This window comes from Ambystoma mexicanum, chromosome 8 (assembly GCF_040938575.1).
Source record: "Ambystoma mexicanum isolate Mex_15411 chromosome 8, UKY_AmexF1_1, whole genome shotgun sequence".
Taxonomy (NCBI): Eukaryota; Metazoa; Chordata; class Amphibia; order Caudata; family Ambystomatidae; genus Ambystoma; species Ambystoma mexicanum.
The window spans coordinates 653,750,567-653,774,756 of NC_090929.1; the positions used below are offsets into that span (position 1 = coordinate 653,750,567).

Sequence of the window (24,190 nt, forward strand, 5' to 3'; positions counted from 1 at the left end):
ATGTCAGGCTCGTACTTCGGCACCCTTACAGTATACAAATACATACTAGCAGTGTAAACCTGCATTCTGTTTTTGTTTTCACAGCCCAGAGTTGGATTTCTTGCATCCATTGTCTGGCTCAGTGTGTCCATTGTATAGAGAGGCTGATAGAGGATGGTAGGGGGAAGAGGTCCCGGAACATCCATCTTTATGGATTTCGCTTCTGACCGTTTCTGTGCTCATTAGTGCAGCTACATTACCAGGCACATGTGGTTCTTGATGGATTAGGTGCACGCCCGTTAGTAAAGAAGAAGCTTTACAGTGTTTTTAGAACAAACATGGACGTTCCTTGAACAAACAGGTGGAAGGACATAAGGAGTAACAAGATCACAGTTTAGCGGAAGGAGGTTGATGTGAAGCTACTTGTTGTAATTCTTTACTCAAGGGCACAGGGTCAATAAGGCACCAGTGGAAACAGGTGAAAAAGATGGGTCAGCAGAGATGAAGCAGCCGGATTGTGGGTCACAAAACGCTGTCAAGTGGAAAGGTCTACTGGCATTACGAATGGTGGCATCACAGAGGCATGTATCTTGTTGTATTATTTTTATATTTTATTTGGGATTTATACAAGCGCCTTAAACGAAAGTGCTGTACTTAGAATCATAAAAGCAGTACAATAAAATAAAAAATGCAGGTTACAATATAAGAGCAATCAGCCTTGTATGTCAGATTGCAGACAATAGGTCTTCAGTGAGGAACAAAATAAAGAGTACGAACAAATAGAGTGGAGAGAAAGTTGGAGAGAGTTCCAATGGAAAGGCACAAACAAAGTAAAAGAACAAAAACAGTAGTTGGCACAAGGAGGACGAGGAACTGCACGAAGAAATTGAGAATGGGAGCAAAGAGAACGAGTAGGAATATAAAATGATACAACAAAAGAAAGATAGACAGGTGCAAGGCCATAAAGAGATTTAAAAACCAAACACAGGAAGTTAAATTTCATTTGAGAATGAAAAGAGAGCCAGACAAGAGTAGCGAGAGAGGAGGCAACAGAGTTCCACGGAGAAAGAAGATCAAGAAGACGAATAGAGGCATTGAAAACAGATTTCATTTGGCAAGATGAGAGAGAGGAGGACCAAATAGAGAAACAGAACAATAGAACAGTCGGGAAAACATTTGTGAGGATATCAGAAGTTTAGTGGCGTCAAAAGTTATGAAAGGACGAGCTTTACCGATGTTATACAAGTGATAATGACAGGCGCGTGAAGATAACGAAACGTGATATGGGAAAGATTGATCAGAATCAAAGTAAAGTCCCAAATTACAAGCCGTGGGGGAGATAGGAAGGTGAAAGGGATGGAAAGAAATAGAGGAAGGAGGAAGAGGAGATGGAATTGTCTTTGCCGGAAAGAAGAGTACTCCGGTTTTGGCATCATTTAATACAAGAAAAGGTTCCATCATCCAAGAATTGATGGCTGAAAGACATGCCGAAAGTTTATTGTGGACATCAGGAGTGAAAGATGAAAAAGACAAGAAGAGTTGAGTATCGTCTGCGTAAAAGTGATGGAAAGACTAAAAGAGTAAATAAATTCAGCGAGAGGGGAAGTATAGAGGGGAAAAAAGAAAAGGGCCTTGGGGAACACCATGAACACGCAGCGATATATCAGAGGTTGATCCAGCAAAAGAGACTGAGAATGTCCTTTGAGATAGGTATGACCTAAACCAAAAAAGAACAGAACCAGAGAACTCAGAAGAAGAAAGAGAAGAAAGTGGTCAACCGTGTCAATAGCAGCAGACAAGTCCAAAAGAATACTCAGAGATGAGTGTTTACAATAACGTGTTAGGAAAGATTTCATATTGTAGGTAATTGTCCTTCCATGTGGCAATCCCCAAACTTTTTGCTTGTTTTACACCCTGATCTAGACTTTACCAGAGAAGCGCAGCCTTCCGCCGCACTCCTCTGGGCTTTCGCTCCATTCTTACGGGGAAACTGACATGCCCTTAAGACAGTCAGTACCGGGAGACTTTGTTTCCCTTAGTCCTTTCCTCATGTTGCAGCTTTTGAGCAACATGAAACAAGAGTGCACCGTAACTTACATTACCGCGCTCTTGGGTCTCTAATCATTCCAATGGCCCTAGAAACTCTCGCTGGACTTATCATGAAATGTGCAAGTGCGTCACGGACGGGACTGGTGGCAGCTATCGTTTCTTTGTGTTTTGAACCCCTTTGTGCCATGTTAACCGCGCTTCCCGCGTTTGGCCCAAATGGGTGGCCTGGCCTCCAAAATGGCCATGCCACAAGGTTCTTTGTCCTGTCGGCTGACCGTCTTGCCCCTTCACCTTCCCCCAGGTCGAGCTGACTCGGGGCAGTCCTTATTTGGTCATGCACTTTCCTGCGAAACACAACGCTTTCGCGGGCTTCTGCATGCCTTGTGTGTGCCTCCAGGATGTGGGCTGGGATGTCTGTTCCCAATACACATCCTGGGTGCCAGAGAGTCTAGAGTGTCTTTAATGCCTGGGTCCACGATGGTCCGTGATAGGTCCACGTATGGTGTGAGTGTTTTGTGAGCAGATCTCCCATTGGGTCCTCTCCGTTTTGGCACGAAGGGAACTCTGGATAAGAGGAGGCTGGAAACACCACTACCAGGTCGATCTCCTGAGTTCTCACGAACAAAGGATAAGGAGACAAGTATCCTGCAACTAAGAAGCTGAGTCGAGGAATCGCTGGTGACCCGCTGAAGGTTTGGCACCCTGCACTGTTGTCGTCCTGTGAGACCCCTCTGCCTCTGATCGAACAAGAAGGCCTGTACTGGCGCTTCAACCCTTTAGAATAGTGGGAACAACTATTCTCGGCATCTTCACCAACTCCTGTACGTAAGCCTTAGGAAGCGTCCCTGGACCATCCAGCGTACTGACCAGCCTACACAGGAACCTTGCTCTGACACCGCCATCTGGCTTACTGCTAATCCCGTCTCCTCGCCACTCTCACACGATTCGTACACTTGGCATTCCCAGGTCTGAAGTGAGACGTGTACTTTGGGATCGGAATACCTGCGGTTGCCGAGTTGCCCTGCTGTGGTAACAAACCTCTGCATGTTCGCTGCATTTGGGACACCCTCGACCCTGACTCCTGCTGTCGCGGAATCTACACGGCGTCGAGACATCCTGCTGATCGCATCTGAACCTGCCAGTACCGAAACGGAACCGGAGAAACCTGGGTCTGCCTGCATCGGGGACCGGTGAGTAGTCAATACCCTAACCGGTCGCCCTCCTGCAGGAGCCTGTGGCTCTCCACCGTTGTCGTAAACAGCAACCCTTTTCCGCACTCGCGCTCTGCTTCTGCCCACAAGTGGAGGCCGCGCTTGAGTAGCGGAGAACTGTTCATCATCGTTTTGTTCACCTCTCTGAACTGCCTGATCTCCCTGAAGAGACTCTCCTTTGCCCGTTGGCACCCGCGTGTGCAGGTACTTTTGAGCACAAGGCTCCACTCTTCTTAGGGCTCGGACTTCCTTCTAGTTAGGTGGCCTCTGATGTCGAACTGGGTCGAACGATTACTTGCACTGCCTGTTTTCCTCCCCATCTAGGTGGTCTGCCTATTTCGTGCTTCTAACTCTTTAGACCCCTTGGTCTTGTATATATATTGTATTGATTGTGGTGATGTGTTGGTTTACTTGAGTTTTATCATGATTCTTTAATATGGTCGATGTTACAAAGGCCTTGTAATAAATGTGTCTATATTTTTAATATAACACCTGTCTGGAGTAATTTGTAAGTGTCCTTGCTTTGTGTGCTCATTGCAGGCTTTCAGTCACCCTCACCCCTCTTGAGACCTAGTCTTGACCGCCGCCATCGCTACCCTGATTGGTCTGGCTTGTCCAGAGGTTAACCTGTTCCAAGAAACTAGGCTGGCCTTCTGAACCTGTGCCCCTCCAGGACAGAGTTCAGAAATCCATCTTAACAATGTGCAGAAAGTAGAGAGTTAGAAAAAGAAAAAAAAGAGCAGTTTCAGTAGAATAGAAAGGCTGAATCCCGACTGAAAATCAGGGAAAATAGAATTATCTGAAACAAAAGTAGAGACTTGAGAATAAACAAGATGTTCGAGTAATTTGGAAAGATACGACAGAAGAGAAATAGGACAAAAATTAGAAGCAAGATAAGGGTCAGAGGAAGTTTTTTGAAGAATAGGAAGCATGTTTAAAAGAGTAGGGGAAAAAGAAGTCAAAACACAAATATTGAAAAAAGAAGTTAGATAAGAGAGCAGAGAAGGGTAGATTTTAGGAATGAGCAGCGAGGGAATAGGGTCAAGTGGAGAGGCAGTAGGGTCAGCCCGGATTAACAAGAGGAAGTCTCATCATTCGAGATGGGAGAAATCAGGAAATAGTAGTGTTTGGAGGCAATGGGGAAACAGTGGTACCAGTAGTAGAAATTAAAGACTCAATGGCGGAACAGAGAGAGGCCACCTTTAAGGACAAAAATAAAGCAAGATCAGAAGAAGATGTTGATCAGACATATGAATATAAATGGACTGTCAATGCTATCTGCCCCTTCCCTATACTGATCTGAACATAGCTGCTTCAGTGAATGTAACAATTACAGTGAACTTCTGGCAGACAGGCAACCACAACATGTAGCTACAGTGCTTGTCATACTTTAGGGATTTAACTATAGGAGTCTTTTCGGTTAATAGTACAGGAGATCAAAATAATTAAAATGATGGTGATTTGTTGAACCTCTTTGTTTAAGGCCGGATTTCTGATCAAAGACTGGTCATTCTGGATTGGACTACACTGATCAAAATATAAAGTTTGATTTGATTTGTGAATTGTTCCTAACTGTCGGGCACTTTCTTTTGACATTCTGTAAAGACATCTAAACAAGTGATATGACTTTTTTTCTACATTAAGGCTCTTGCCACCGAAAATTGATTTGACAAATCACTAAACCACTAAAATGAGTACAGCCAAATGCGTTACAAGGTCCCCAGTCTTTTTCTGTGGTCGGTCTTGCCAGGGCTCAGCCAAGGCACTTATTCCTGATAACCCAGGTTTGCATGGCAGGCGATTTATCAATTTTCATGAATAACAATGAGTTAGAAGGTGACAATGTTGGGCACTGATACTGGCCATGCCCGCACACTGCTCTAATGAACCTGATTGGCATTCAAAGTGGGTTGACAGCAACAGGACAGTGACAAGGCAGCAGCCACAACACAGGGGCAAGGTCAGTGAAAACGCCAAGAGTGTCTAGCATGAGTGTCAAACAAGGAAGATGATCTTGTCAAGGAGTTCCCCCCTTCTCACCTGGGTCCGGAGTTTGCCGGTGTCTTCGATCGCTGCCTTCTTGCAAACGCTCCTGGTCTTGAACAGCGCTGCTCGAGTCTCGTCTGGTTCCAGGTTGCGTTTAGTTCCGGGAGCGCAGAGTCCAGGAATCCAGGAGTCTGGGAAAGGCTAGAAATGCTCGGAACCAGGAAGGGGGGAAAGGGTCGGGAGCGGGTAATAGCACTGGGACAAAGGATACAATACTGCGAGCTACAAACACACGTCTGGGACTACTCTGCAATAGCATTGAGATGCGCGGAGCCGCGGAAGGCGTGGTCTTTAAATAGATCACGCCGCGTTCAGCGCATGGAGCGAGCAAGGGCTTCAGCTCTGGACGGCCATGTTGGAAGTAGTACAGAATGTAGGCCCCGTTGAGACAAGGACCAGGAGGTCCAAAAGGGGCATGATCTGAAGTTCATGACAGCATGCCTCCTCCGAAGGCCTTTCCCTCCAGGTTTGCCCGGGTGTATTAGGTGAAATCTTCTGAGCAACCGAGGAGCCTTGATATTTAGAACAGGTTCCCAGGTCCTTTCGCTAGGAGGATATCCTTTCCACTCCACTAGGTATTGAAGATGGCCCCGCTTTTACCTGGAGTCACAAATCCGGGACACCTCATATTCCAGTTGGTTGTCAACCAGTAGAGGAGGTGGTCTACTGGATTTTCGAGAGGTTTGGATGTAGGGCTTCAATAGGGATGTGTGACAAACTGGATGAATTCTTTTCCAGGAGTCAGGTAGCTTGATTCGATAGGAGACATGATTGATAATCTCCTTGATGGGAAATGGACCATAGTAGAGGGGAGCCAGTTTGTTTGGTCGCAAGCGTCGGGGGAGTAGTTATGATGACAACCACACTCGGTCACCGACCGTATAGGAAGGACCTGGTCTTCTCTTGGAATCTGCATACCTTTTGGTCTGTAATCTGGCTTTCTCTAAGTGTTCTTTAGCCTCTGGGTGAATGTTGATAAGAGTTTCGATCCAGGAGTCAACAGTAGGTACTGGTGTAGGGTAAGGAAGAACCAAGGGTAAGACCGATGGATGGAACCCCTGGCTACAATAAAAGGGGCTGGTCTATAGCGCTGAGTGTTCGTAGTTGTTGTAAGCGAATTCCGCAACGGGTATCAGGAGAGACCAGTCATCCTGGACCTTTGTGGCGAAACATCGGAGATATTGTTCCAGGGTCTGATTTGCACGTTCTGTGGCTCCGTTGGTTTGGGGGTGATATCCTGAAGAGAGGCCATGTTGGATTCCTAGTACCCGACAGAGGTGTTTCCAGAATTGTGAAATGTATTGGGGACCCCAGTCAGATATGATCTTGGAAGGAAGCCCATGTAGTCGGAATATGTGTTCCAGAAATATTCCAGCTAGCTCTGAAGAAGAGGGTAGTTTCATCAGTTGCGTAAAATGGGCCATATGGGTAAACAAATCTATGGTGACCATGATGGTAGTATATCCTCGGGAAGGTGGTAACTCCACTATGAAGTCTGTAGCGATGATTTCCCATGGTTTAGAGGGTAGAGTGGGCTGCAGAAGAAGACTCACCGGTCTTTTGTTGTCATGTTTATTTTGGGAACAGGTTATACAAGCCTGGATGTATTGCTGTACGTCAGACTTCATTTTAGGCCACCAGAACTGTCTCTATATAAGACGGAGGGTGTTGGTTATACCTCGGTGCCCGGAATGGAGTGTGTCATGACAAAGGTTTATTATTTTTTGCTGTAACTTCCATGTAGGAATGAGTAGTGCATTGTCCTTGAATAAGTAGCCTTCCTTGGCTCTTAATTTCCAGTGATTTCGTGTTGAGATGTCCTTCCATATTTCCGAAGATTGAGTTTGCGATCGGACTTCTTCCAGGAGATCAACTGCTTGGGCTACGAAGATCGTGGGAGAGAACATTTTAGGAAATGCCTTATCTTCAGTGGTCACGTAGTCAGGACGGCGAGACAAGGCGTCAGCGATCAGGTTCTGTGAACCAGGGACATGGGTAATGTGGAACTGATACTGGGCAAAAAAGTAGGCCCAACGTGCCTGAACTCCAGAGACTGTAGAATCTGAAGGTTTTGATGATCAGTACGGACTTGGACAGGATGTCTGGCTCCCAGAAGTAGGTGTCGCCATTCAGTGAAGGCTTGGCGAATGGCTAAGAGTTCCTTTCCAGGACGGAGTAGTGTGTTTCACTAGGAGTTAAGGTTCTTGAAAGATAAGCAACGGGGTGTTCCAAATCGTCCTCCATCTTCTGCTTCAACACTGCGCCTATAGCGTAATTAGAGGCATCCGTTTCTACTAAAAATTGTATCGGGTTGAGCCAAAATGGGAGCTTGTGTGAACTCGGTCTTCAAACACTGGAATGCAGTTTCTTGTAATGTTGACCAGACAAATGGGGTGTCCTTCTTTAGCAGAGCCACTATGGGTTGTAAAATCTCGGAAAAGGGGGCTATGAACTTTCGGTAGAAATTGACTAGTCCTAGGAAGGATTGGATTTGTTTCACGGACGTGGGAGTAGGCCAGGCGAGAATGGCCTTTACTTTTGAAGGGTCCATCCCAATCCCCTCTGGACTAAGGATAAATCCCAGATAGTGCACAGAGGTAACGTGAAACAAACATTTCTCAGGCTTGGCTAAGAGGTGATGTTCCCGGAGTCTTTGTAGAACTGCCTTAACATGTCCTTCATGCTTCAGAGGGACTTCGGAAAAAATCAATATGTCGTCCAGATAGACAATGACGAAGAGAAACAACATATCAGAGAACACGCTATCCATAAAACGTTGGAATACTGCTGGGGCCTTGGCTGGTCCAAAGGGCATGACCAGGTACTCGTAGTGGCCAAAGGGTGCTCTAAAGGTGGTCTTCCACTCATCTCCTTCCCGGATACGGATCAAATGGTAGGCACCCCTGAGATCCAATTTGGTAAATATTACGGCTCGTCTCACAGCTTCCAGGATATCCGAGATCAGGAGCAGTGGGTACCAATCCTTGAGGGTGCATTGATTTGAGCCTCTATAGTCGAGGCAAGGTCTGAGTTCCTTGGTATCCTTCTTGGGAACGAAGAACAACGAAGCACCCCCTGGAGATTTCGAGGGTCTTATGGTGCCGTTTTCAAGATTAGTGTCTAGGTATTCCCGAAGGGCCTTTTTCTCGGGTTTGGAAATAATGAACATTCTGCCGAAGGGAATTACAGCTGAGGGATCTGTATCTATGGCACAGTCTTCGGGCCTGTGAGGGGTTAAGGCTTGGACTATGGCAGTAGAAAATACATCAGCATATCCCTGATAGGCCTCTGGAACTTATATGATATTGGAAACCATGAGTGGTGTTTCTTGGTCTCTTGGTGGTTCTTTAGAAGTTACCGAAGAGGGGTCCAAGGATAGGCAGTGGGACATACATAACTCTGAGCCCAGGAATAATGATCCTGCTGTCCAATTGATATACGGATTGTGCTTTTGTAACCAGGGCATTCCCAAAACCATGGGGTAATGGGCTGACTTAATGATGTTGAATGTAATCCGCTCTTGATGATGGTTTATGGAAAGTTGGATCTCTTTAGTGTGCAGGCTTATGGGCCCTGAAGAGAGGAGTCTTCCGTCAATTGCTTCCACCGGCTGCATGGTGTTTCGTGTCTCGTACGGAATATGATGACTAAAAACCAAGTCTTGATCAATGAAAATTCCCTTAGCTCTGCAGTCCACCAAGGCCAGAATGGGATAGGTCTGGTCTTTGGAGGGTGACAGGAAGGCCTGTAGTATCACCAAACTGTTTTGTCCAGGAGAGTTCAAGGATGGAATTGATGTCGAGCAAACATCTCTCTCCCGAATCTCTGCTCCATTTAAGATCGGGAGCTGGCGTTTCCCGAACGCCGAGGAGGTGCCAGAGGACATTCCCTGACCAAATGTTTGTCTGAAGCACAATACATACACAAACCCGTATGGATCCTTCTCAATCTTTCTTGAGGTGATATGGGTCCCCGAAAGGCTCCAATTTGCATGGGTTCAGGTTCTAGGGCTGGACTTGGGTTTGCGTCCGTTCTGGCTGTGCTCTCAAAGGACGTCTTGGGTGGGTTTCCCTTGGATTTCTTCCTTTCAGCCTTCCTTTCCTGTATGCAAAAGTCTATTTGCAAGGCCAGGTCCATTAGTGCTTGGAATGAATTTGGTCTGGCCACCCTGGCCAGTTCATTCTTGATCTCATCGTTCAGGCCTCTCCTGAACAGGGTAAAACTAGCCTCAGAGGACCAGTCTGCTTCCTTAGCCAATTGTTTAAATCTGGTCACATAAGTGAGCATATCTTGGGAGCCTTGTTGAAAGTCCAGCAAGCGTTCTTGGGCAGTATAGACCTGCTCTGGACGGTCAAACATGCCTTTAAGGGCCTGTATGAACCCATCATAGTCGTCTAGGAGGGCCTCGCCGGAGTTAACAAGGGGTGTTGCCCAAGTTAAGGCGTTGCCGGAAAGGTGGGATATGATGAAACCCACCTTAGCCCTAGGAGTCGAGAAATAATAGGGCTTAAAGGTAAAGTGGACCAGGCATGAATCCAGGAATCCGCAAAGTGTTTTTGCCGAACCATCATACTTGTCAACAATACCGCCCAACAGGGCACCCTCCTTTGTAGCAGAATCCCGGGATAAAACCAATTGTTTGAGCGCAGCGTTTTCCGCCTTAAGATTTTGAACCTCGGTTGATAATTCTTGCATGCGTCGCATTAAGTCCTGCATGGCGGCTCCCATCTCGTTTTTAGGTTCGATCGGGTGGCGTCTCAAACTGTCAAGAAGTTCCCTCCTTCTCACCTGGGTCCGGAGTTTGCCGGTGTCTTCGATCGCTGCCTTCTTGCGAACGCTCCTGGTCTTGAACAGCGCTGCTCGAGTCTCGTCTGGTTCCAGATTGCGTTTAGTTCTGGGAGCGCGGAGTCCAGGAATCCAGGAGTCTGGGAAAGGCTAGAAATGCTCGGAACCAGGAAGGGGTAAAGGGTCAGGAGCGGGTAATAGCACTGGGACAAAGGATACAATACTGCGAGCTACGAACACACGTCTGGGGCTACTCTGCAATAGCATTGAGACGCGAGGAGCCGCGGAAGGCGTGGTCTATAAATAGATCACGCCGCGTTCAGCGCATGGAGCGAGCAAGGGCTTCAGCTCTGGACGGCCATGTTGGAAGTAGTACGGAATGTAAGCCCCGTTGAGACAAGGACCAGGAGGTCCAAAAGGGGCGTGATCTGAAGTTCATGACAGATCTTGCTGCAGTGTTTGACAGGCACGTTCATCAGTTAACTAATGATTTTGCCTGCATATGTCCAGTAATTTACCATACAAAGAAAGCATTTTGCCTCTTATTTTCTATTGAAAGGTTGTTAAAATGTTCTAGTTGCCACTGATAGGATCAGAGCACAATATTAACAATAATGTGCCTTAAATATTTATATTATTTCAAGACATAATGTTATGTCGATTGGTATCTGTAAATCACACCAAGCATTCATCAACCTCAATGAACCGGCCTTAACACCAATTATGTTGGCACTGTATGGAGCAGGCATGGGTGGTATCAGTGGCCTGGGAGCTGCCCACCCTGATATGTCTGTGATGTGCAAGACAATATTTGCGCCCTGGCTCGTATTTTCTCACGAATTAAGAACTGGAGGTCCTGCAATAGATATTGCCAGAGGCGTTGCTAGGGGGTGACTAAGGGGGCTATAGCCCTGGGTCTTTTGGCTGTTGCCCCGGATAGAAGCTCAGGGGATACAACCAAAAGACTAGCTAGCCCCCAGTCCCGACAGGCCCAACATTAGCCTAGCCCCCAATCCTTTCCAGAGCTAGCAACACCCCTGGATATTGCACCCTGATATTTGGTTTGCAGCAATAAAATTTCTCAGGATAGGGGATAGCCTTGCGATAGGAACGTGTATCCCACGTGTATCCCACAGCATGCGTATGCTGAAGTAAGTCCTGACACCCACGTGAGAAAGGAATAGATGAAATGTGTTAATAAGCGGCATTTACAACAATTGTAGTGGAAAAGTATCAGCTTAGAAGATGACTTGTGAAAAAGTGATTTTTAAGGAAATTGAACTTATGGATTACAGCAGAAACAGTTCAGTTCTTCCCCAACACCTTTACTGCCATGATCTTTTTACCTCTGCCATACACTTTTTGCAGGAAGGTGAACCTTTCATAGAAGTGTGCCCGTTATGTCAACCACTTAAGCAATCAGATGCATAAACACGTAATGCTTCCCCTGTTCATCAGTGTGCTTCTAATAACTTCTGGGTGAACGGACTATCCCTCTACAAGAGAGGAAAGTGGACATAAGGGCAAACACAGAGCTTGTTTTTACAGTTCAAGAGAGCCGGGGGCCGAGCTTAGTGCAAGATGGAGGTGAACATGACTTCTTTGCTGATCCTCCACTCAGAGGGGCATTGTCAAAGACGTAAGCGACGAGAAGCATAGGACCACCTTAGCCTCATGGTATTTGGAGTTCAACAGTTCAAGGCAAGAGGAGCATTGTTTATCAGTTTCCATCCACCAATCCAGCAATGGGAGAGAACTACAGATAGCTGACCCTTAAGGAAAGTCTGAGAGAGCTGTACATAAATAGGTGCAACGCAATAGGTAGAATTACCTGTGTCTGTTCCCATGTTCCATGGTTGTAGATGGGACTGGGTGGTGTGCTTGTAGAAGACGCTGACATCCTGCGGGGCAAGAAGTTCGACAAACCTTGAGGAATCTAGAAATTCCTTCTTACAGTTCAGAATCGATGTTGCCTGCTCAGAGGCGTACACCAACTTCCCAGAGGTCAAAGAGAATACTACCACGAAGGTGTCCTTTAAAAGAAAAAAAAAGATTTAATGATAGGGAGGATCCTTGCCAAAGAAATAGAGACAGCTGTTTTTTATTATATAAATTGTCATCTATATAAACAATCACCAATATATTTTATAATTTAAATATACCACACTGTGCACCAAGAAGTAATATAATACAACAATACAATTTAGAAGAAATGTTCAGGTAAAGTTAGTACTTGTAGAGGAATAGCTGGCTGCGTGTTGTCTTGAAACATGTTACAAACTCATTGACCTCCAAGTTGACAGTTCAAATGTGCCTTGTTTTGCCCAAATTAGAACAATTTCATTAACAAGAGGGTGTTCTGTAACAAAAAGAGGGAGCCAGATATCTCATTTAAATTCTCTGGGGTCGATGGCTCGGGGCAACGCGGTCGCCTTGGAAGCAAGACAACGTGGAGCAACACAGGTTCGATACCTAGGTCAGCGCTTAGAAACCTCTGGGTATTAAGCACGTTATGCATATATATCTGTGCCCACATCACTTCAATGCCCATTCAAAGGTGGCGTGAAGCAGCTGGCTAGTTTTTATTAAAAGAGGGACCATTACATGAATATTCAGATTTTCTTGAAGATTGATTTTACCAACGGGTAGGTTTGAAGCACCATGGAGATGGTGGGGTAATGGAGAGAGGCCACATGGGACAGTTACTGAGGCCCTTGCCGATACAGGGACATCACATCTTAATTTAGCTCAATCTTATACCTTAACAAGCACACATGCATCTACACAGATTTCTGTTCATCTTCACTTACGCAACCCCTCTTACAGCATGTAAGTTTGTACCAGCCCCAGAATGTTGTTTTGAAGGAACACAGAGGTTAGAGGAGATTACATTTTTAACTGTTGTAAACACATTTTCTACAAACATTGGCCAAAATAAGGGAGACTTTTTAAATGTATAGCTTTTCTGCTTTTCCTTTTCTCTGCAGTTTTGTAGAAAGTAAATTCTGATTCCTGAAATGACTAACAGATTAAGGATTCCAGTTTGAATCTTCATGTCATTATCACATACTCAGGACAGAGAATGAGGGATGGAAAGCATTAAAGAAATCTGGGAACACAAGAAAGGACTGAGCAGATGGAACAGAAATACAAAGGAGGCAAACGTTAATGCTGTAATTCCTCCAAATAACAGGGAATGGATGGAGTAAGATCTCTGTTCCTTAACCAAGTGTGTTCAAGCACACGGCAGAATAATGGGTAAAATGGGAGTGCATCTGGTGCTGTTCTTTTATGAATATGGAGTGACAGGCCACCACCAACATTATACTATTGATCGGCAATCACTAACATTATACCATTGATTGGGTGCTTGTTTCACAAGGCAACCGATCCACCAAAGTAACCTTGTCACAGTGCTCAGTTTGTGCCATTGCTGACCAGGGCGTGTCCCCTTAGGACATACTTAAAACACCAGCACTTACAATTTGTTACCATAAATTCACACATTGTTTCCTCTCATAGGCAGCCATCACCCAAAAAGAAGTGATACTAGCAGGGAGTATGCCCTTGTGGCGCGCGCGCGCACACACGCTCACATACACACTCACCCCCCCCTCAAAGGCAGTACCTGTGAAGCATCATGCCCATGCATCTAAAATAAGATCAATGTGAGGATCAAGTATCACTGGGCAGAAGACAAACAGTGCTGATGGCTAGAGGGTTAAACTATAAAATGTATGGATTTATTTTAATTTTAGGAAAAGATGTGTCACCTCACTTGCATCAAGCCTAGTCTACGTGTCTGTGAGCAATGCTTTCATGCTGCCTTTGATTGCTCATCATCCTCTCCCTTTTCATCCCATTTAAACCTAGTCATTTATTTTCTATACCAGTCCATAGGGAATTTGCCATATTAGTGTTCTGTGAATTTGCACATGGCTTGCAGACTGCCCGGTGCAATGCCTGAACTGACCCCTTTCTGTCTACATTTCTAAGATTCCTTAACGTGCACGGTTTGACATCTACATTACCATTCGTCATAGATGTGTATTTTGAAAGGTTTCTCTTTATAAATGGTACATAAATGACACACAGGAAAGTTAAAGTGATGGGAATGTGGGTGATGCATACAAATACGTTGTTTTAACTATTTCTCATCTCACATTTTCCATGAGCCTTTCCAAAAGTGCACACAAGCGTTTCAGATGTGTTCATTTTCCGTGTCCCCAATAGAATTAAAACACCAGCCAAAATGTATGTCTTTGGGAAATAAGGGCATTGTCCCATTGAAGCCACCAATTGAATGCCAGTTATTCACTGTCCATTGCCCACGCCCCCCACCCCTTATATCCCTTTACCCACCCCCCATATTTTTCGATGATTTTCTTCAGTCAAAAAACGCCAGCAAAAAACTCCACGAATACAACCCCGCAATGAATGAACAATGAGTGTGCCGCTTTTAGTGGGTTCCATGTGTTAAAATCGCGGCACAAAATATTGCGGCAAAAATGCTGTGGTTTTGACAACGCAATCCATGCAATCCATGTAAACCCCTGGACCCATTATACCATTTAAGGGAAGCGGGGGACACCCCCGCAACCCTTGCTCCCATTAAATGGTGTAATGGGGTACACCGGTAACGGGTCAAACCACAGCATTTTTGCCGCAATTTTTTTTTACAGGCGATATTTTTGCCGCAATTTTATCACTGCACACCTTTTAGTGGTCACTGGACCGCTGGGATATCCAGATCATTAATGCTGAATTGTTTTTCCATTGGATACTAAAGCTCCTTGGGACAATGTTTTTCGAGGTGGGTCTCCAGCCCTCCATCAATTCGCCCCACTAAGATCTTTTGATCTGTGGGTACAATTTGCATACAAGTCTGGGCCCACTTATACATTTTCAAAAAGTCATAATGATTTAACTATGCACGCCTCAAGCCCATCAGGCAGCCAAACACCATGCGCTATCAACTACTTACTCCTTCTCGAAACTGCTTCACGTGGACAATCTGTTTGATGTGAAACATGCTTAGAGCAGATCATTCTTTCCACAGTGCCTACTCATGGCCACCTTAAGGGATCCATAGGCAGCCAAGCTATCACAAGACATTCCTTTTCCCTTCTACATCCCCCCCATCCCTAACTATGTGGCAGGTCATCTGCTTTGTCATACTCTTACCTTCTCCCTGCTTAAGTTTCTCCCCAGATTAAGGTCTGACTACCCCGGATGCGGGCGCAATACACCGACCGCCATTGTTTTTTTGCAGGAAAAAACCTACCTAATACAAATATATGCTGCCACGGGACACATCTGCTGCGATATTATCAGCCTGATTCATGGAATTATCTGCGCGTAAAACGCAGATTTGCGAGCCACTCTGCTCGAAAATCCCTGTTTGAGGTATGGGTATTTTAGGGCAGAATGGCGCACAAACTGCATTTTACGCGCAAATAATTCCATGAATCAGGGTGTTAATCTGAAGTCGTTTTATGCAGCTTGATTATAGAATAGGCATTTTGTTGTTTAGAATACGAGCACTCATACATATTTTCTCTTTGAAGGCACACTCCAGCTTTTCTGCCACAAAAGGCTTCACAGTTCAGCGACAGGAAGGGCATTTGTGTTTGTACGCTACAGTCGGAGATGGATATCCTTCTGACCCCCGCATCTCCCCACACACCTTATATGAAATAGAATGGAGAAATGACATAAATGACGGTGAAATATACATATCAAGTCTACATATAATGCATACTTTTTCTCCTACTTTGGTGGCTTCTTGCTTGGTGGTTTTCTTGCCTTCTGAAGCAGCGCTTATATAATGGTTCCCGTTAGTAGCACTCTAAGGAGAGCTGATGAGCAGCTGACCCTACATATAAATTGGGGTCCCCTACCATTTCCCCAAACATAAACACAACTACTAATACATTTAAAAACGAGTACATTTTTTCACTACATGTTTAACACTACAAACTGAGTGTCGCATTTCTTCCTTCACATGAGTCCTACACTCATGCTTACCAGTAACTTATCACATTTTATAAACACACATCCCTACTTTGACAACCATATCCCCTCCAAGTCATCCCAATGGTTTGTCCTCCCTTGTTTAGGTCATTCAATTCTCAATGTCTCTTTCCCATCACCTCCTCCCCAAAACTACCCTTCCTTTCCACAGACACAGGTCTGCTGACACCCTGGCATAGTTACACCATGCCACCTTTCGGACAAGGCCAGGCGCAGTAAGGCCACTACGGTGGTGGCAGGCGGAGTATGAATATTAAATAACCAAACATCCTACCTATTTATCAAAACGTATACACACATTTTTAAATCTGTTAAAGCCTATGTATGGGAGTATAGATAGCTCACGTGTTAAGTGCTCGCCTCAGACATTATATGGCCCATCCCGACAAAGCCCATTCAGCTCTTCATCCTTCGAGGATTCGAATAGCCCATATGAATACACAAGCTCCGTTTGTGATGCGGTGCAATGTCTATAATTAATAGGACTGATGGTTGTTTTTTTTAACACAGAAGGGGGGGAGAAACGGGATGAGAGAGGGTTATGTTGATGGTATGTGAAATGTTTTTCACACGTAAAACATTCAACTGCCTGAGAGGATGTATTGACTGCATGTGCATGGTAATGTAAAAAACCTTTAACATCAAGCACAATAATGCCCCCTCTTTATGTCTATTAATAATCCCTAAGAAGCAGTCTGGAGGCCAACCGCGCATGGAGCTAAGCGGAAAGCCACAGGAAATTGTGCCTTTCTGTTGACCTGGAAAGAGACAGGAAGGACAACAGGGCACGACATGAAAACAATGACAAGGCCATCGCTGCAGGACAATAAGCACCACCGAGAGCTGAACATAGTCCAAAGAAAGCATTTCTATTTCCGCTAAATTCACAAACATAAATCTTAAATTACGAATAGATTGCAGTTATATTTTCTTTCAAAAGCAACTTGCAAATGTGACTGGAAAACGTATTGAGAGCCAGGCATCGCGCTGACTCGCGGGGAGAGGTGAACGGGTGCACCAACCCCTACAGACGAGTAAACCGCGAGGAAGTACAGTAGAACAAAGCCTATTCAATGTCTGCTTAAAACTGTAACTGCAAAACAGGGGTCAAGTCCTAAACATGTAAGTGGGGGGACTGATCAACTAACGCAATTAGATGTGATGACGCCGGAAATTAGCATATCAAGGTGAAATATGCAATTTCATTAAATTGGCTTTGCACAACCACCCAAATTGCACACGACGAATGGCATTTGCCTTTCATAAAATCAACACACACACAAAACCAAGAGATGATATTTTTTAGGACATTTCTCCTTTAGTTGTATGTGATTTTTCATCAGGTTATGAGCAGTGGTGAAGTGTCCGGCCTGCAAACCTGACGACTGTGGTTCGATCCCCGAGGTCGGCTTTAATTCATAAATTCAAAGAGGACATTCAATGTTTCTCATTTTAGCTGGGGGTACTGAGTCAGAACTCTGAAAAAGTGGGTGGACTATGTCCACCCGCCTGTACCCTCGACCTGAGCCCTGCCAATACCCTACCTACTGTGGAATATGCCAGATAGCAGACAGTTTGAGATAGTATTAGGAACTTATGCTCATTGCCAAGCTAACATTAGTTCTTCTCAACTCCCATTGTTCCTCTAGTTTTAACCCCCATGAACGTCTACATCAAGGCTCGAGAGCAGGATACCCTTCTTCCCGCAGAGAAAGGAATTGCTGTTATGAATGGTACAGTTTGAGGAAAGTGGGTGGAAAGTGCGTATTCTTGAAACAACTGGCATACTGCCCCATGTCTAGCTTGGGAGCCTCATGGCCGCTTCAGAGCGCAATGTGTAGGGATTTGCACAGAAGAGGCTAGACATTGCTCTCCATAGGCTTGGTGGGGATACTGATCTGGCAAGGTGATTACCAGCTTTCATAATGTCCTGCTTAAAGGTGACAAGGAGCGCTTTGTGAATGAGGGATCAGGAGGCTGATCTTGATTGTGAAGTCTTAGGGTCTTCACAGAATCACAGGAAGCCCTCCTCGAGGCTGAGATGGAAAGGAAGCAGCTTCTATATGGTGGTGCTTTGACTGTGGAGAGATTGACCCCCTGACCACATGCACCAAGATCTTTGGGATGTGGGCATCAGAGCTTCAGAATCTGATTAGTTATCAGAAATGAACGAGCTTGGAGAGGTACAAAGAGCTTGGAGAGGTGCAACGGCCCTGCACATGACGTGCACTGTGGATGAGGGTCAGGTAGTAATCGTGGTCCTTCATTGCTAGAGTGATATGATATGATATGATATATGATAAGATATGGCATCTATAAGTGTTCAATGACTTCCAGAACCAAGAAACTTCTTGATGCCAGATCTGCTGTGAATACAACCACGATCCCTTTGATTTCATCTGCCTCCAGGAGTTGGAGTTTCTGGCACATAGTCATGTTTCAGGGCTCTGTGATGAATCTGGACAATGTGTCTCTTCTCCCCACAGGGGAGCCACCCCCTTTGAGGCTAGAGAAGTGAGCCTGCTCAGTAACACCCTCCCTAGGTGTCCGGGCAAGTGTGACCTCACTGAGAATGACTACCCTCTAGGGGACAAGGACTCCCATTCCGATAAGGAACTCGCGGTCCAGAATACAATGTCTACCTACATGAGAATTGGAAAGACTGTTAACCTTGTTTTGAATACACAAAATAGGTAATGCTGGATCTCGTCTGAACTCCCCCCACCCAGTGGTCAAAGTGAACGAAAAGAAGTAGTGGAACTATGTTCCCTGCTGGCATCGCCCGCCTCCCCACAAACCGCATGGCCACGCCCCTTCCCACATGCAATCCAAACCCCCAAAAAAATCTGTTTAAGGGAATGTTCACTGAAGTGCAAGTTTCAACTTCTTCCTACCCTTTTATTTTAAAAGAAAACATTCTGGAATGGTTTCTTTTTAAAATAAAAGTATAGGAACAGTAAAAAAAATTTTTTAAAGTAGAGGAGCACTGCTCCCGCCCACTTCGACCACTGTCCCCACCTGGCCGTGCCTTTCAACATCCTGCACACCACCCCAGTCAAGCACTTCTAGCCGAAACCCATCAGACAAACCTTCAGGTCCTTCAAGAACTTCCCGGTCAAAGCCCTCACAGAAGACCTTGCCATCCTCCACCTTACATGGACCGAACACCCCCAACCGAACTGCAACTCTACTGGAAGCCGTCAACGCTAACCTCTCAGCCTCCATCGACCAACACCCGCCTCTGAAACAACACACCTGAAAACTGAAACCGTCAGCACTCTGGTAGATGCAAGAACTCAACCTCAGCAAAGAGTCATCAGGAAACAAGAGAAAACCTTGCGCCACTCTAGGACTGCATCCGACTTGGCACTCCTCAAGGAACTCTGAGCAAACCGCCAACAACTAATCAACGCAGCCAAGTCCCCAAACTATCAGAACACCATAGCAGAAGCCGACAACAAAAGCAGAGCTCTCTTCAAAGCGGTCAAGTACTACGTCAATTGAAAAATACACTGCCATCAACAGCTTTTTTGACAAAATCAGCAAGATTCACCAGCACAGAGAAACCAGCTCTTCATCCACAGAATCACCTCAGATCCATCCACGCAAAATCTCTGCATCCTGGACAACATTTAAGACACGTTCGACAGAGGACCTGGTAGAAACCCTGGCCCCCCCTCAAAATCACAATGTATACAGACACATCCTCCCAGCATCCATCCTCAAAACCCTCCCAGCAGAAGCTCTCTTTCCCTACATGGAGATCATCAACTGCTCCCTAACTCAAGGCACCTTCCCATCGACCCTAAAAACAAGACAAATCCTCCATATACTAAAGAAACCCACTCTGGAATCTGACAACCTAGGTAACTATCGCCCCATCACACATCTTCCCTTCCTAGCTAAGATCAATGAGAAAGCAGTAGCCACACAACTGCAGAAACACATCGACACCAACAATCTCTTCCAAACCTACCAATCTGGATTCAGACCCAGATGCAGCATGAAGACAGCAACCATACAGGTGGCAGAGGACGCCCTCGACAACCTTGACAACAGCTACCCCTGCCTCTTGGTTCTACTCGACCATCTCATCCGCTTTCGACACAGTAGATCACCAGGCGCTTAGGGTCACCCTACATCGACACTAGGGGATCATCAACCTTGTCCTACGCTGGTTCAGGTCCTACCTTGCCAACCGCCAGCAGTTTATTCAGATGGACTCCTCTAGATCCCCAATTCTACCCATCACCTATGGAATCCCACAGGGACCCATCCTCTTCCCAGTGATCTTCAATCTATCCATGGAGCCGCTGGAAGCCCTCCTAGGCACATAACATCCACGTCCTCCAATAAGCCAACGATACACAGCTATACCTCAAGATCAACTCCATCAAGGACATCCACAGGCTCAAAACCTGCCTCTCGCTGATCCCATCTTGGATGTCCAGAGCAAACTTGAAGCTCAGCCCCTCCAAGACCGAATTCCTACTCCTCACCAACAACAAAGAACACCCAGAGATACAGACCTGGCTATCAACCATGAACTCTGCGGGCTTCACATCCAAGCTAACGTCCTGCGCCAAATTCCTCGAGTTTCACATCGACAAACACCTCTCCTGCAAGACATACATAGCTAGGAAAACTCAGACAGCTTGGTATCTGCTCTCCCTCCTGCTGAAAGTCAAGCCCTTCCTCCCTCCAGACAACTTTAGATCCACCGTTCAAGCACTGATCCTATCCCACCTGGATGGGGGCAATGCACTCAAAGGCCGACCGTCATCCACCCATGTGCCCCTGAGTAGTGTCCTACACGCGGCCTCACGTCTCATCAACCGTCTAGGCAGATACGACCACATCACCCCAGCCGTCATCGACCTTCACTGGCTCCCACTGCATACACAAATCACCTTCAAGTCTTGCTGGATCATCTATAAGGCAGTCACCCTCAAGTCACACAGCTACCTTGTGGAGAAATTCAGTATCTCTGGCAGACAGCACACCACCAGAAGCCAGGAAACATTCAGACTTGAAATCTGCCGCTGCAAAAAAACTTCCTTCTCACTGTTCCTCCATCCCTTTGTGCCACATCCTGCTTCCGCTCCTTCCAACTCCTAGCCCCCCTGCACTGGAACTCCTTACCTCTCTCACTCCGCTCCATTTCTACCTTTTCCACATTCCGCACATCCCTTAAATCTCTCCTTCTCCATTCCCCATCATGAAACCCCTCCCTCCTTCCCCCTTCCCCCTTGCCTCATCACCTTGATCATCTCCCTCCCCTCCCCTCTGCCCCCCCACTCTCACCCTTTACCCCATCCGTTCCCCTCCCCCTCCTCTTCCCCGCCCCTCCTTCTCCCTCTCAGTTCTACTGCACTACTCTCCTTCTTCCCTTCTGTTTAATTGCTATACTTACTGTTTTGTTGGTCTGATTCACAATTGTAAATTGCTTCTACTGTTACTGTTATAATGTTAATTGTTTTATGTATCCTGTTGTTAAAATGTGCAGCGTTTTGGAGTAAAGCACTATATAAACTAAATAAATACAAATACAAATACAAAAAGGAAAGGACCAGAAAACAAGCATTTTCTGCCTATGCCACAAGACTATGGAACCACCTCCCAGGAACCATTAGACTAGCCCCCACGCTCCTACAATTTAGAAAAGAACTGAAGACCCACCTCTTCAAGGATTCTCTCCTCCTCAACACATTGGTAATCATGCCACTCCTCGCACCACCTGACTCGCTATACGCAGTCTGCCCCTCTGCTACGCACCACCCGGTACAGCTATACTCCTCCTGTGTGCCCCTCTGTATCCTATCCCACACTGTATATCTGTTCTGTTGTTACCTCTGAAAAGTGCTATGTTATGTAACTGTATTGTTGTATATCCCTGAAAAGCGGTCTGTTGCTTCTCAAAATTAGGTGCGTTTTTATTGCTTCTCAAAGTTAGGTGCGTGCTTAATAAACAATATAATAATAATAATAATAATAATAATAATAAAACTGCACAGTCAACGAACAGCAACTCAACCCTTTTATTTGTGATACCGTTTTGGACTTTCCCAATAGTGACACATTTCTTCAATCTCTTTGGCTTCAACTAATGGTGGATTCCGCCTGAACGCCACAGTCAAAGAAGAACGTCACACCCCTTTTATTTGTGAGAATGTATTTAAAACCATGAGGAACTCCTGTGCTGAGACCTCTATGCAGAGGCGAGCCTGCCTCTGACAAGAAGACATTCTGCTGGGGCGGTGCTATGCTAGACCACAGATCCAGCGGTAGCATGAAGAGTAAGCCAAATGCTCATATGATGCCGGCAGGCTTGGGTCCTGACCGACCGAGAAGCCAAGGTCGGGTGAGAGACGGAGAAGCAACCGTCTCATCTGCAAGTGTAACCACAAGAAAGCTGTGGTAGGCTTGGGGCCTGACAACCGATGCCGAGACCAGACTGCAGATGGGAGCCCGGAATCCCGAGCTTCAGACAAGAAGTGCATTTGCCGCTGAGATGACCAGCCACAAGGAAGCAAATGCTCCCACAGAGCAACTACTGCTGAGCAGTACGAATACTTTGAATCAAGGCTGGGACAGCCGACAAGGTTACAGGACTCTGAGAAACCCGAGAGGGCAAGCGCCCTATGTTAGTCAAATTGAAGTATATACCAACACTTTGTACCCAGGCTGGGAAAGCTGACGAGTTTACGGGACCCTGAGAATACCCGAGTAGGAAAGCACCCTATGTGAACTACGTTGATTAAGAGAAAGCAAGTTTGCCAGAAGGCCATAGGACTTCGGGGAGTCCAAGAGCCATTAACTGTGTTAAAAAGAGAACTATGTTAAAAGGGAACCATACGAGGATACTTTCCTTTGACCAACCAAGTCTGCAAGAAACTTGTGAACTATAGGTAGCCAAGAGAATTGGCCAGGCAGAAGCCGCAGAAAGAAGCAATTGCACCGGTCTTTCTTTTAGTTAGGTCTTCCAAAGTGGTAAGTCCAGATTAGCTGGATAGGATTTTGCACTTTTCGTCAGGCTAGTCCCTTTACTTTTAGTTTCTAGGTAGGTAACTAACCTCGGAGATAGGGCAAGCTAGGGGTTTTCCTTTACTTGTAATAAACACCCTGGCAATATGTCAGTCATTGGTCTGAGTCCTTCTTCTGGTTCACCACAGCTCACTTTTAAAACCCCTCAACAATATGGTACCCATTAATAGTACACCCTTCTAAAAAACAGGAAGCAAAAGGGGCATAGACAAAGTAATCACATGATCTGACCCTTTAGGTGCAACAGAACTGCGAATGAATAATTACAAAACCTTACAATGCAGCCCAATGCACGTGTGGCCTGGTTGAGAATGGTCCTCTCCCAAACACAAGGGTACACCCATCCAACCCTTATTCACTAACTCACAACACTTAGCAATAGCCCTTACCCCTTCCTCCTTAACCCCAACACCAAAACCCACATTTTCCTAACCCCCTAATCCATAATCCCAATCCTTAACAGTTAACACCTAACCAACTACCCTTTAGCCTCCGCCCCTGAACGTCAAGACCCAACCATTACCATCCAACCACTTACCTCCTATTGTTCAAACACTAACCCCCTCTACTAACCCCTAACATTTTACCCCCTAACCCCTTAACTCTAAACCCCAAATTATTTAGCCCAGAAACCTTATGCCTTAACCTCTAGCTTCATAACCTTTGACCCATACTCTTGTATCCCAAACCATTAAGATGTAACTCCTTCCTTACTATTCTCTATCCTTTAAACCCTAATTCCAATCCCTCACTACTTAATTCATATATGCTAATGCAGTGTTCCTTTCTCTAATCGCCTTTGTTCTTTTATTCCTTACAAATATCTCCTACGCCGTAAACCCTATTCTCCAGTGTCCTTAACCCCACTATTCTGTACTCATGATAAAATACTATTTAGAAACTACTCCAGGATATGAGTGTTCAATAAAAAGGATGCCTGTACAATAGCACAAAGATGAGAACAAGTGGCAAGCCAGTTTATGAGGGTGTAAACATGTGGGACAAAGGTAACATTAACCTAAGGGGGCAAGTGCTTCAAAGTA

General features: G+C 45.7%; 1 protein-coding gene across 7 annotated transcripts in view; it reads right to left on the minus strand.

Annotated features, from left to right (window-relative positions):
* The window catches only part of PER3 (period circadian regulator 3), a 494,927-nt gene that overhangs the window by 249,786 nt on the left and 220,951 nt on the right, over positions 1–24,190 (minus strand). For all 7 annotated transcript variants that reach the window (XM_069610411.1, XM_069610410.1, XM_069610408.1 and 4 more), the window contains one exon: positions 11,902–12,103. In XM_069610411.1, coding sequence (XP_069466512.1) covers positions 11,902–12,103 — 202 coding nt within the window. The remainder of the gene's footprint in view (positions 1–11,901; positions 12,104–24,190) is intronic.